Genomic DNA, 13,409 nt, shown 5'->3' with positions numbered 1-13,409 from the left:
CTAATGTGCCTATGAGAGAGTATACTTTCTGCCTATGATTGAAAAGGGAAATACATTTCCTTACCTGGCAACTGTGGTTGCCACCAATCGAATCCCTCTACCTCTTGTTACTTTACCACGATTGGACTCCTCAGAACCATTTAGATACGACAGCTCTCTTAATTGTTCTTGACGTATTTCATCATTATAGTCCTACAAAATAGAAAAAAAAAACTATTAAATTAAAAGACACCATTCAGCACAACATTAATTTAGCTCAAAACTAAATGAACAATTCTGAAAAGCATATAGTTACAGTTTTATGTCCACAAGTCTATTAGTGCCCAGAGAGAATCCAGAAACAAGTTGAAAGCCCTAAACATAATATACTTGGCACGCTTTAACTTGTACAATGCGTTATTATATGTAAATGTGTTTTGTCCCTAAAGTTTATCATATATATATATATATATATATATATATATATATATATCCTGTTCCACTGATTTCAACACAGTTGGATTTTTTTTCTAGCCTCCGCCATTCCCAAGCAACAAGCGCAGTTAATTTTGGTGCCTGATGTGCTATTTAAGCTCTGTAATGTCAGAAGGGCAGTGTCAGGTGGGGTGTGTGATTCAGAACTTCAATCAGAGGCAGCCAGTGTTACAGATACTCCAGCAGGTAGCGGCCTATTATAAAAAAAAAAAAAAAAAAAAAAATGTTATTATACTTACCAATCACGCTGCTCCCGTTGCCTCCGCGATCCTCTTCTCTTGGCAGACATCAGACATCTACGTATCAGCGTAGGCAGCATGACGCCGCCTAAACTGATACATAGACGTCTGAACCAGCGCAAGGAGAGCAACACCTCTTCTGCACTGGTTCAAAGAAAAAAAAAAATCACCTAGGCTGCCGCCACCCTCCCGTGCTCCGCCTGAGGCGAGCGCCTCACCTCGCCTCATTAGAGGTGGGGCGCTGCTTATGTATTGATGGAAGCACTTATTGGAGACCCTCAGTGGGTCCCACAGGGACTCTGGTCCCCGGTATCTGCTCAGGTTGATCAATTGCTGGTGCTAGCCTTACCTCCTAAAAATAAAAACATTTCATTTTGGCCAAGTCAACATGCACATATTTTCATAAAATTTCTAGAACTGTAAGGAACAAATATCAGTTTTTATGATGGAAAATTCTGAATTAATAACATATAAAGTATAGGGATTACATGTCTTGAGCAGTAAGTGCAACCCTACGCCTTACATATTTCTTGAAAGCAGGAAACCAGTAATTAAAGTTGTCTTGCTGGGCTGCTGATATCTATGTTCACTTTCATGTTACTTTGTGACTAATGGAAATTATATTTTAAATATAAATGCAATAAAACATTAGTGCCTAAAACGCACAACCAAGCTGAGGTTTGCACACAAAAAACAATATAAAAATAATGGTCAAGAACAAAAAATTTTCATATATTATAATCTTTAGCATGAACATGAACTTGTATCGTATTCTGAGAAACACTGAAACAGTATCAATACAATCCATGTGACACAAATATGTCCTTCACAAACAGCATGTTACCAACATAAAAAAATGCACAAAAATTCAAATAAAATCAGATTCGTCCCAAATATCCATAAGTTTCAGGTTCAGCAATTCATATTGCCACATCTACCAACACTTCCACCACTCAGCCAGACATGTCCTGTAGCCTGGTACATTATATTATTCTATGCCATACTACCACTCATATTGCCAATGCCATCCAGATATGCCCTACAGCCTGGTCAATCATATTTTTCCATAATGTACTGGCTTCAACTCATGTTGCCACAGCTGCCACCATTCTACAAAACATGGCCTGTTCCATCACATTCTACTATACCACACACACACACATACACACACACACATACACACACACACACACACACACACACACACAAACTGCCACTGGATTTTTCAATGCTAATGTCTGTTTGCTTTCTGTTTGATCCTGTGATGGCTTTTTGTTTTGAAAAGCCACTTCTTCCTTTTCACCACTAGGCACACAACCTCAAATATTTCTCCAAAATAACAAGCCTGTAACACTTATAAGTCATCAAAATGGATTAATTTTAATATACTGTGTACACTGTGTAAAAAACCACATGCAAGCACCTTTATAAAAAAAAAAAGAGTTTTTAAATGCTAAAATGCGTAAAACTAAGTAGAAGCACAATGTATAGCTAAAATAGGGGATTGTATGCATTTCTTTTTCCAGAGACATGCATGTTACGTTCACTTTGACATAACTTTGCTGCATTTGCCTTGAAGAACTGGCTAGATAGAGTCTCAGGAGCCTTGACAGTGTCATACGCTATGTTTTAAGCCAATTTAAGCAGTAATTTGCACTGAGATCATTCCAGCAGAAATGAGTCGTGAGTCTGCACCATGTAAACCCAAAATTAAAATGAATCTACAGAGGTTCGTCCATCTATACCCATGAACTATTATTTTACTCTGGGATCTCTTCAGACCCCAGAGTATAATAAATGGTATAATAAATGGAAGCCCAGGAGACATCATGACACTTGTGCTAACGTATCATGACTAGAGATGAGTGAACAGTGAAATATTCGATATTCGTTTCGAATAGCCCTTCAATATTCGGCTATTCGAACGAATATTGAACCCCATTATAGTCTATGGGGAAAAACCGTTCATTTCAGGGAAAACCCAAATTCGACTCAGAAGGGTCACCAAGTCCACTGTGACACCTCAGGAAATGATGACAACACCTCTGCAATGCAACTGGGATAGCAGGGGAAGCATGCTTGGGGGCATCTAACAAGCCCAAGTCACCCCACCATCACAGCCTATCAACTACACACTTTCCACACTCAAAAAAACCACTATGAAAGTGGAAAAATACCTGTAAACCTTCTTTACTCCCCAACTGGATAGACAGAAACCCAAATTTTAAGCTAAAGAAACATTACCAAGCACCCCTTTAAATCACATTGCCCATGAAAACCACAGATGGAATGGGCAATGGGAAATCCAACAGTACCCACCCTGAACTGTCATTGTGGATGTGTGTGTGTGTGTGATGTGTGTGTGTGTGTGTGTGTGTGTGTGTGAGTGAGTGATGCGGTAAGACCTTCAAAAATTCACTTTTATAGCCCTTAACGTGAGCCCTTCCAAATTAAATTAGAGGCCCTTAAGCTGATCTACCAGAAGAGATTGAGGCCTTTCAGGTGACTTCAGCCTCTTACCAGCAGAGTTTTAGGCCCTTTAAGTTAATTTAGCCTTGCACCCAATGGGTTTTTCCAATTTGTTTTCAATGCCTACGTTGTTGTAGTTCCTGTCACACCTCCCCTGCACAGTTATTGGTGCAAAAAACGTGGCAGATTAGTTGGATGGGATACAAATTTTTACTGCGTTTGCTGTGTGTTATTCGATTGAAATTGAATATATCGAACAGCCTGATATTCGATTGAATACCAATTCCATCGAACGCCGTTCGCTCATTTCTAATCATGACATTAGTATGCCCCTATGTCAATTTTGAAGCCCATTCACAGGCTTCAGTATTTCCCTGGGGCTCGTAACCTAGAAGGACACCAAGGGATTGCTGCATACTGCAAGAGAGCCCAACAACACCAAAGGTGAGGCAAAGTGACTATAAGTGTTTATTATGTTTCCACACAGGGGCATAACTAGAAAAGACTGGGCCTTATAGCAAATATTTGACTGGGTTCCCCCAACTACTGACAATGAACATTTATTTGTTCTGAGTAAAGAAAAAAAATACGGATAGCCTGCTCTGTGCTCTTAATATCACATATTACTTGTAACCTCTGTGGACTTTCAGTGAAAAGCACTGTGGGAAAAACCATGATGCGTTTCCGCCACAGTTTTTTTCCACAGCGCATTTTGACCTTAGCCTAATTCTAAAACTTTATAACTATTGTTATGGCATAACAATATAAAAATGTTCACATGAGTCTCCTCTTGTATACTGTGATTAGACTTGGAAATTTAACAATATGCATTTGTATTAAGCAAAGAAAAAGAAAGAAATGAATATAGTTGTGGCAAAAAATTTGTATAGCAAATACTATTGACTATCTATTAACCCCTTAAGGACCAGGCCATTTTTTGGTTTCGCATTTTCATTTTTCCCTCCTCACATTTCAAGAGCCATAACTTTTTCATTTTTCAGTTCACAGAGTCACATGATGGCTTATTGTTTGCGGGACAAATTGTACTTTGTAATGGCACCATTCAATATGCTGTGCAATGTACTGGGAAGCTGGAAAAAAATTCAGAATGAGGTGCAATTGGAGAAAAAATGCATTTGCGCCATTTTCTTATGGGTTTAATTTTTACAGCGTTCACTATTTGGTACAAATGACATGTTACCTGTGTTCTACGTGTCAGTACGAACGCGGTGATACCAAATTTATATAGTATTTGAAATGTTTTGATACTTTTAAAAAAATGATAAACTTTTGCAAAATAGAAAAAAAAATTTGTGTCATCATGTTCTAACACCTGTAACTTTTTCATATTTCCATATATGGAGCTGGTTGTGGTGTCTTTTTATGCGGGACAAGATGACGTTTCTATTGATACCATTTGGGGAAAGATCTGATGGTTTGATCACTTTTTATTCAATTTTTTATAGGAGGCAAAGTGTTGAAAAAAACACTTTTTGGCTGTTTTTATTTTTTTTGCCGCTACGCCATTCGCAGTACGGGATAAATGTTTTAATATACTAATAGTTCGGGCATTTTGGAGCGCGGGGATACCTAATATGTTTATGTTTAATGTTCTTTAATTACTTTTATAGCTAATCTAGGGAAAGGGGGGTGATTTGAACTTTTATATTTTTTTTTATTTTTTTAATACTTTTAAAAACTTTTTTTTTTCTTCTGTTACATTTATGATCAGACCCCTTAGGTACCTTGAAACCTAGGGGGTCTGATCGCTCATTCTATTCACTGCAATACTACAGTATTGCAGTGAATAGGAAAATCGCAGCACTTCTATTAGACGATGCCTCTGGCATCGTCTAATAGATCTCGTGCAGAGACAAGCCTGGAAGCCTTCAATAGGCTTCCGGCTGTCATAGCAACCGATCACCGCCCTCATGTGACGTTCAGGAGGGCGGCGATCGGCAAAACATGGCGGCGCCCATGCCGCCGGCGCCGTTTACACACTGCGGTCACGTTTGACCGCAGTGTGTAAAGGGTTAACAGCAGCGATCGGCTCGGGCACTGACCGCTGCTGTTAGTGGCAGGTCCTGGCTGTATTATACAGCCGGCATCTGCCTTGTATGGAGCGAGCTCAGCGTGTGAGCTCGCTCCATACATCCCCATGCGACCCATGACGTACAGTTACGTCAAGGGTCACTAAGGGGTTAATAGTAATTTCTGTATGTCTTATATGATCATATACTATGTGGAGCAGGAATACACAAACTGAGTAATTTCTCTATATCTTGCCTATTTTTATGCATTGCAGTAGGTTGAGGTTGCAAGTCACTATGTGAGCATTTTAGCATGGTTATAAATAGACAGTATATCTAGACTATCCATTATTGAGGTTTAGTAGATACTTTACGTACACCAATAGTTTGTAAAGCATTGCTTTTTAACTAAATCAATTCAATAATGAATGGGTTTCCGCAACTACACAAGCAGTGTCAGCAGTTTCTATACTATAAAGTGATAAATATTTTCTTATAATGGAAACATTATATCCACTACATAAATCACTTATTCAACTAATGCATTTTTTTTGCACTACCAATCTCAATGTGACTCAATGGCAAAAGTTCATCTGATGACTTACCAATGTTTTATGATAACTGCTTATAGAGTACTGTGATAAAGTATTTGCTTCCTTCTATACTTTTCTCAGTACTACTTATTTGATTATACCAAGAAGTGTGGACTAAACAGTTACACAGTGCTCGATATTTCTGAAGCCGAGGCACCCACAGGTCACATTGCATCTACAATATATTCCTTTCCATTAGTAAGTGGGTAGCAGGATGACACCGTGATCTGTGGTTGCATGACAGGAGTCATGCTGCCATTTCTGAAACCGCAACTGTTTTGGAAATTGCAGTATGTCAAATATACCTACAGAAATGCCTCCAGTTTCCCTATGGGTATAATAAAAGCAGAAATTCCGCTGAGGAAACCTGCGTCCCGCTAAGGGAAGCCTTGGCCTAAGGCTGAGGCACCACATAGTGAAATGAAAAAAGCACAACAAAAACACATCACAATTTTTATTGCATTTTCACAGAATTTTCTTCTGTGGACTCTCTGCCTCTATAAAGGCCAGGTTGACACTGGGTTTTTTGGTCCGGAACCTGAGGCATCCAGTCGCACACTCCGCTCTGGATTAGGCCCAAATGAATGGGCCTAGTCGGGAGGAGGGAGTGTCTTCAGGTGAAGTTGCAAGGCGACTCCGCCTAATGGATGAGCATGTTTGGCTCCTATTGAAATCAATGGGAGCCGTCTTTTTGGTCAGGATTTTGAGGTGAATACGGCCTCAAAATCCTGACCAAAAAACTCTGTGTGAACTCAACCTTATATCTATATGGAAACCTGCAGGTATAAATGACATGCTGTGATTTCAAAGACACGGGTGTTTCGCAACAGATACTTAGGATACCGGCACAATGCAGTACAATACCTTATTTTTGTAAACAAATTGAGTAATTATTAAAAAAAAACTACAGTATATGATGGAATTGCTGAAGTTCCATTTATTTGTTCCATTTTAAACTCTGGAACCCGTTCAGTCTCACTGTGTGCAGTAATATATTTTTATAGTTTTATTATGTTTTATTATAAAACTAAGCTATTGTTGAACTTTTAATCCATTTACTTCAACTGTCATTCAGTATGTGTTATGTTTTTCTTATTCAGCATCTTGAAACTGTGCAGTTCTTGACAACAATTTATTCCCCTTGGTAGAAGTTCATTTCTTGTGTCAGTCAATGTCCTTTCTTAAGATTAAAGTTATTTGACTTGAAAATGTTGTACTTTTGTTCGCTCCCATCCAGGGTTTTCTATTTGCCATCAGAGTGTGTGTATCTGAGAATAGGAGACTGAAAGGAGATCCTTGCTGTGTGTTCCCTAGGAGCAGGGGCACCCTGAAAGAGTCGGCTGGTGAGAATAACGTGATTTATGTTGGTAATTTTTCTGGATTAAGGACTTTTTGTTGCCACATGATTGCTTGCTCACATGTTGCTAATAAAAGCTTCTTAAGTTTCTTCACTTTTTCTTTTTGAATGTAATAAATAAAAGATTTTTCTTGTTAAGAGACGTGGGCCTGTTTCTGTCCACCAAGCACCTGTACTACTAGTGGGTTAAATGTGCATGTGTCTATCTATCTATCTATCTATCTATCTATCTATCTATCTATCTATCTATCTATTTAACTATTTACAGTGCTATGAAAAAGTATTTGACCCCTTAGAGATTTCCTTTGTTTTTTTTCATACTTCAGATCAAACAAATTTCAATATCAGACAAAGATAACCTGAGTGAATCCAAAATGCAGTTTTTCAAAAATGTGAAAAAGCCCCCTAAACCTAATAACTAGTTGCTAGTTATTGACCAAATCATTATTTTCCACCTATAAGCTTAATAGCTTTCTATGATCAAATATAAGACGCACCTAGGTTTTAGAGGAGGAAAATAGGGAAAAAAAATTTTGAAGCAAAAAATGGTAAAATATTTAATATATGGGAGTTGTAGTTTTGCAACAGCTGCAAGGCCACATTGACAGGTGACCCTGCAGCTGTACGGGGATGCATAGAGTGTTTTTTTTTGCGGGGCCAGATGTACTTTTTAGTTATACCATTTTGGGTAATGTCTATTTCTTAGATCACCTTGTATTGAAAAAAAAAACAGGAGGTGATTTAGAACTTTTATTTATTTCATATTTTTATTATATATTTTTAAAGCTTTTTTTTTTTTTTTTTTTTACTATTTTATTCCCCCCTGGGGGCTTGAACCTGCGGTCACTTGATTGCAAGTCCCATAGACGGCAATACAAGTGTATTGCCGTCTATGGGACATTCTGTCTATTAGTATTACGGCTGGTCATAGAGACCAGCCGCAATACTAATATAGCCGTGACAGGCCTGGGAGCCTCATTAGGCTCCCGGCTGTCACCCGAACAGGTCGGCTCCTGCGATATCGCCGCGCAGGAGCCGGCCTGCAACTTCAGAGGTACAGGGCCGGTGGGGACTGGCCCCGGGGGAGAAGGGGCCACCGATACAGACTACAGACCGGCATCCGCTGTACTAGAGAGGCGGATGCCGGCGAGGGATAGACGCCATCTCTATTACAGCGGATGCCGGCGAGGGATAGGCGCCGGGGCCTGAGACATCGCTCCTCTGCCCTGCCTGAAGCCAGCGGCGGGGGGACGGAGGAGCGGAATAGCATCGCCGCTGCCGCTGCTGGCTTCATGCAGGGCAGAGGAGCGAAGCGATGTCTCAGGCCCCGGCGTCTATCCCTTGCCGGCTTCCGCCTCTCTATTACAGCGGGTGCCAGGCGCCACATTCAGACTATAAGACGCACCCTTCTTTTCCCCCCAAATTTTGGGGAAAAAAAGTGCGTCTTATAGTCCGAAAAATACGGTAATATATAACTTCATGGCTAAGAATTACTGGTTAGAGTGAGGTAAGGGAGTGCTTTATGCTGAGATGTGGAAAAACAAGAGGACCATAACTGTTCTTGCACATGGGTCCTCATCTGTCTGTGTCCATCCCTTACAATCCTTTGTATATGACACCACTGACTTATTGCATCTGCTACTGACAGAATATGTCAGCACTTATCTATTACCTCTACCCACACAGGGCATGTATAGAAAACTCTTTGATAGACCTCAATGAGTCAGCAGCAATCATAATAATGTACAGAAAGGATTAATCCCCTTAGAGACATGTATGTCATATCTACAGTATATATCAAAATTGTCTGATGCTGTAGGTGCCGGTTCCTCCTTTGTTCAGAACATGGAACCACCAACCGCATTACCATAACTAAATAGGTAATAAGGTGGCTGTAAAGGCGCATGCCCATCTCTATTCATTTATATAGGAGCTATGGAAACAGCTAAGCTCACTTGCTCCCCAAAGTTGGTACCGGCACCTATGAGACAACATATGCCGTGAATCTGACATACATTTCTATTATGGAAGTAACTTCAGAATCTTACTTCAGAATTTTACAGTATTTTCATGGATGGTTGGATCTGTGTCATAGTCTAAGGGAGATGAGTAATTTCCAAACAGCAAACTCCCCAAATTGTCTTCTTGCTCTTATTGGGTATTACAGTTTCTTTTAACTTAAAGAGGACTTCGCATCCTTATCAATGTGCGGTATTATAAACCTCTAGAAACCTGACAGTGCACTCAATTCAGCACTCTGTTGATTTTCTCAGTATGGGCCCCAGGATTGGAAATATCAGTGCCATTAGTTTCAGGACCGATACCTCCCCACTGTCAGAAAGGCAGGCCTTACAACCTACCTGTGAGGAATTCTTAGCCCCCCCCCCCCCCCCGGATTCTTCCATAGACTTGTACTATCAGAGGGGTTGTTCCTTAGTGGCAAACAATGATGCTGAGCTGTAAGGCCCCCCTTTCTGACAGTAGGGAGATATTGGTGCTGAAATTAACTACACTAATATCTCCAACTCTGGGGCTCATACCAGGAAACCCAACAGTGCACTGATAACTTTCTAGCGATATATAATACCGCACATCAATGAGGATGTGAAAGGGTAAGTGACATTAGAAAATTATTTATTGTTTAAATCATGTTTTTATGTTAAGTATTTTTTAATAATTTTTCATGATGATTTTTTGAATTATTTTCAAAATTTAAAAAAAAGCCTAATCATACTTGAAATTTCAACTCTTGATACTAAGTCTATAATATTTTGTGACGTCCTGTCACATACAGATGGACCATGGGCCATAGACACGATGGTCTGGACCGGACTCTATTGACTTCTATGGGAGAGGTATCTGGGCATTCTCTTTGACCTCTGCAGAGGTCATTCCACAGAGGGGGGAGTAGATAAGCGGTGAAATCACCTATCATGACTGGTGGATTGTGTCCTATCAGCCTAAAATATATTCACACATTTTACACCCACAGGAGAATCACGCAGCATATTTCACTAAAACGTATTCTTTGCCACTATTCACTTTAAAACCTCTAAATTTTCTTTGATTGTCAGTAGGACTTGTGTCAGATGGGTAGTTTTCATGGTAACATATTCCAGCTGAAAAGAGAACCAGAAGAGAACCAGAAGAGCTTGGTCATGGAAAAGAGTTGCATGCATTCACTATGATGCGCCATGCCCAAGTAATTCCAGCTGTCTATGTTCTATTTTTGCTGTGTCTTCAATGAGAATCATAAATTCAGAGAATCAGGGTAAATCGTATATTTAATCAAACAATCGCACAATGAATAGAGGTATTCTGGCACACTGACCTCTCTTACTGTCAATGGAATTCTAAACTTTAATTGCTGGTGGCAGCAAAATCTCTGTTGCACAATGCAAAATTATATGGACTCTGTGTAAAGGAATATGTGATCACGTGAGAGACAATATAATGTAGGCAGTTATATGATATTCTTTTTTATATAAATACTGATTTTGCAGCAGTGGGACGGTATTTTAGTAATAGTCAAGTGCATATCTAATATGCAAAGCACACAAAAGCTGTAAAACATACAGATCTGTGGGAGACTCAGCAACCAGGACACCTGCGCATGAGCTGTCTGAAGCGGCACTGGGGTTCTCTGATTTCTGCTCCCACTCACAGGTCATGTGACATCACATTCACCGGTCACAAATACTGATTGCAGCTCAGTCCCATTCAAGTGAATGGCTTCATCTGCAGTATTAAGAACAACTGATATATTAACGTATGGCGCTGTGGTTCATAAGTCGTGAGAGGATGAATATATCCTGGGTGTAACACCCCTGCCCATTTTTAATTGATGACCTATTCTAAGGATGAATCACCAATTACGTAGCATGGAAACCCCCATTAACACTTCAGATTAGCAATGTTCTTCTAGTAACACCCAATCTGACCTTAATTATACACTTCATTTTAGTATGATTTGCCTTCTTTGTTGGTTAACTGAATGGATTGTAGACGCAGGGTGACTTAGATCTCTTTCTCAGGGACACAAAAACCTAATGTATGCTATAGCTTGAAATCTTGCATCTTTAGCCAATGACATAACTACATTTAATGTTTCAAACCTAACATTTCGATGTGATACACACATTTCTCTGCAATATATGAAAGGAAGTCTAGAAAAATGTACTTTTAATAGTGATTCTTAAAGCTACATTGGTAGAAGCAGATTAGTTGGGGAAAAATAAGCTGAGTTATTGTTATTTGTGCATATAGCAAATTGGAAACCAGTCCTGGGGTTAATATCATTGATTTTATACAACTTTATGGTTTATTCCTTGTTCTACAGATTGTGTTGGTCACCCTTCTCTGATACATAATTTTTATTACATGTTGTGGTGAGTTCTTTCAAAAGGCATCTACAGAAATTTAACTTCTCAACCCCACTCCCGTGAGTTAAAACATGAACTAGACGTAAATCATGCAATAAGCCACTTCTGAACGTACCCCTGCTTGCAGTTGACCAAAATAATAGAGGGTAGAAACAATAAATTCTACCAGCACCAATTACTCACACTAAAATGTCAGAACAAGGGTGATCTTACTGCCCTGGATAAAAGACTGAAGGGCAAGGAAGATTATTTTTCAGCAAGCCATCTTTGGAGTCATTCCAACAGAGCAGTGAATAATGTTCCTCACTTAGTTTCATGTTACAAAGAAATTTGTTCAGAATGCTAAAAGCAAATAGTGCAATCACAGTAGAAAAATGCTCTGTGCAAAAACATCCACAAAATGTATCTTGTATTTCTAATCACTGCTTCAAGCTAGAAAAGGCAATGAAAATAACCCTTCCCTAAATGTGATTTCTTTATGTATAATTATCATTATAATGGCACAGAAATAGAAACCATAAAGAATCAGAAATTCAGTAAATGTCTGTAAGACTTTCTTGGGGTAATATCACGCAAGCCCTATGTTCAATTGACAGTTTGACCAAATAGTTCAGTAATAGTATTAAAATCAGTTGTAAATCCATTGTAGCTTGTTCTATGGTATCCTACCTCAGCAGTTTACTGTACTCCCTTGAAGCAATAGGACCAAGGGTTAAAATTGAAGGAAGGAAACATATGATACTAGTTATTAATTATTTAATTAATTAATTAATTAATGCCTATTGTGACCCCCATATAGTGATCACAATGTACATTTTTTTTTTCCTATCAGTATGTCTTTGCAGAATGGGAGGAAATCCACGCAAACACGGGGAGAACATACAAACTCCTTACAAACTCCAGCGCTGTGATACTAGTTATTTATATACTTAATTGACTTTACCCAAAATCCAAACACATGGCAACAGAAGAAGTTGCAGACCCTCGGCCTGCCCTGATCTCTCCCATTATGGCCTACATTTATACAATGTGACAGGCGAGGCGCAGTTCGGAGCCAACTAATATGTGCCTCAATATCAACCCTCTATACCAGTTTTCTAGCATGAATTTGCCCCAGTGTCTCTATGGGATTAAATTCCAATCCTGTAAGTACTGTGTGCTGGTGTATATTGCCTTGTATTATCTTCTAGAAGATCAGTGTTACGTCGGCACCCGTTCAAACGTCTGTGCCTTCCATTCGCACGCTGCAGTGCAGGAAACATGTTCACTTCTGATTCCTTACTTAGAGTTTTTGTTGCTATGTTTGAACATTTTCCTATTCCCTCACCTCTGAACTTGATTTTCCACCACACCCATCTCCTTCACCTTGGTTTCCTTCTGCCCCTCTAAGGGTAAGTTTACATGGAGTAGTTTGGACTGGAACCTGAGGTGGAGGCCGCCTCAGGTTTCGGTCCAAAATAAGGGTAGCTGTGATTGAATACCGATGCACTGCATCGGCATCCAGTTGCGCACACCGCTCTGGATTTGGCCCAATGAATGGGCCTAGTCGGGAGGAGGGAGTGTCTTCAGGCCGAATCGCAAGGCGAATTGGCCTGAAGAATGAGCATTTTGCTTCTTTTTCCGGGAGCCGGAGCAAATTCAGTGTCAAAATTAAGTAGAAAAAATTTGCTTCAAATTCCTAAAACAGAAACGTTCTGCTCAACAAATGCAGTGTTAAATTCCTATGTGTGAACATATTCTTAGGGCCCATTCACACGGGCACAGAGGGGGAAGATTATGGTGCGTAATCCACTTCATATTCCGTTCCTTGCCGCTCACGGAAAAAAGAAGCTGGCTACCCTTTCTTCAGGTGGATTCAATGAGCC

The 13,409-nt window shown here is 39.6% G+C and overlaps 1 protein-coding gene across 3 annotated transcripts in view; it reads right to left on the bottom strand.

Moving 5' to 3' along the window:
• KHDRBS2 (KH RNA binding domain containing, signal transduction associated 2) overlaps positions 1 to 13,409 on the bottom strand; it is a 274,351-nt gene that overhangs the window by 87,567 nt on the left and 173,375 nt on the right. For all 3 annotated transcript variants that reach the window (XR_012715334.1, XR_012715335.1, XM_075268390.1), the window contains one exon: positions 65 to 192. Coding sequence is in view for 1 of the 3 variants with exons in the window: in XM_075268390.1 (XP_075124491.1) it covers positions 65 to 192 (128 nt within the window). In the remaining 2 variants the exon portion in view is untranslated. The remainder of the gene's footprint in view (positions 1 to 64; positions 193 to 13,409) is intronic.

Source organism: Leptodactylus fuscus, chromosome 3 (assembly GCF_031893055.1).
Source record: "Leptodactylus fuscus isolate aLepFus1 chromosome 3, aLepFus1.hap2, whole genome shotgun sequence".
NCBI lineage: Eukaryota > Metazoa > Chordata > Amphibia > Anura > Leptodactylidae > Leptodactylus > Leptodactylus fuscus.
The sequence above is the reverse complement of the archived record's forward strand: the minus strand, read 5'-3'. Positions and strand labels throughout refer to the sequence as shown.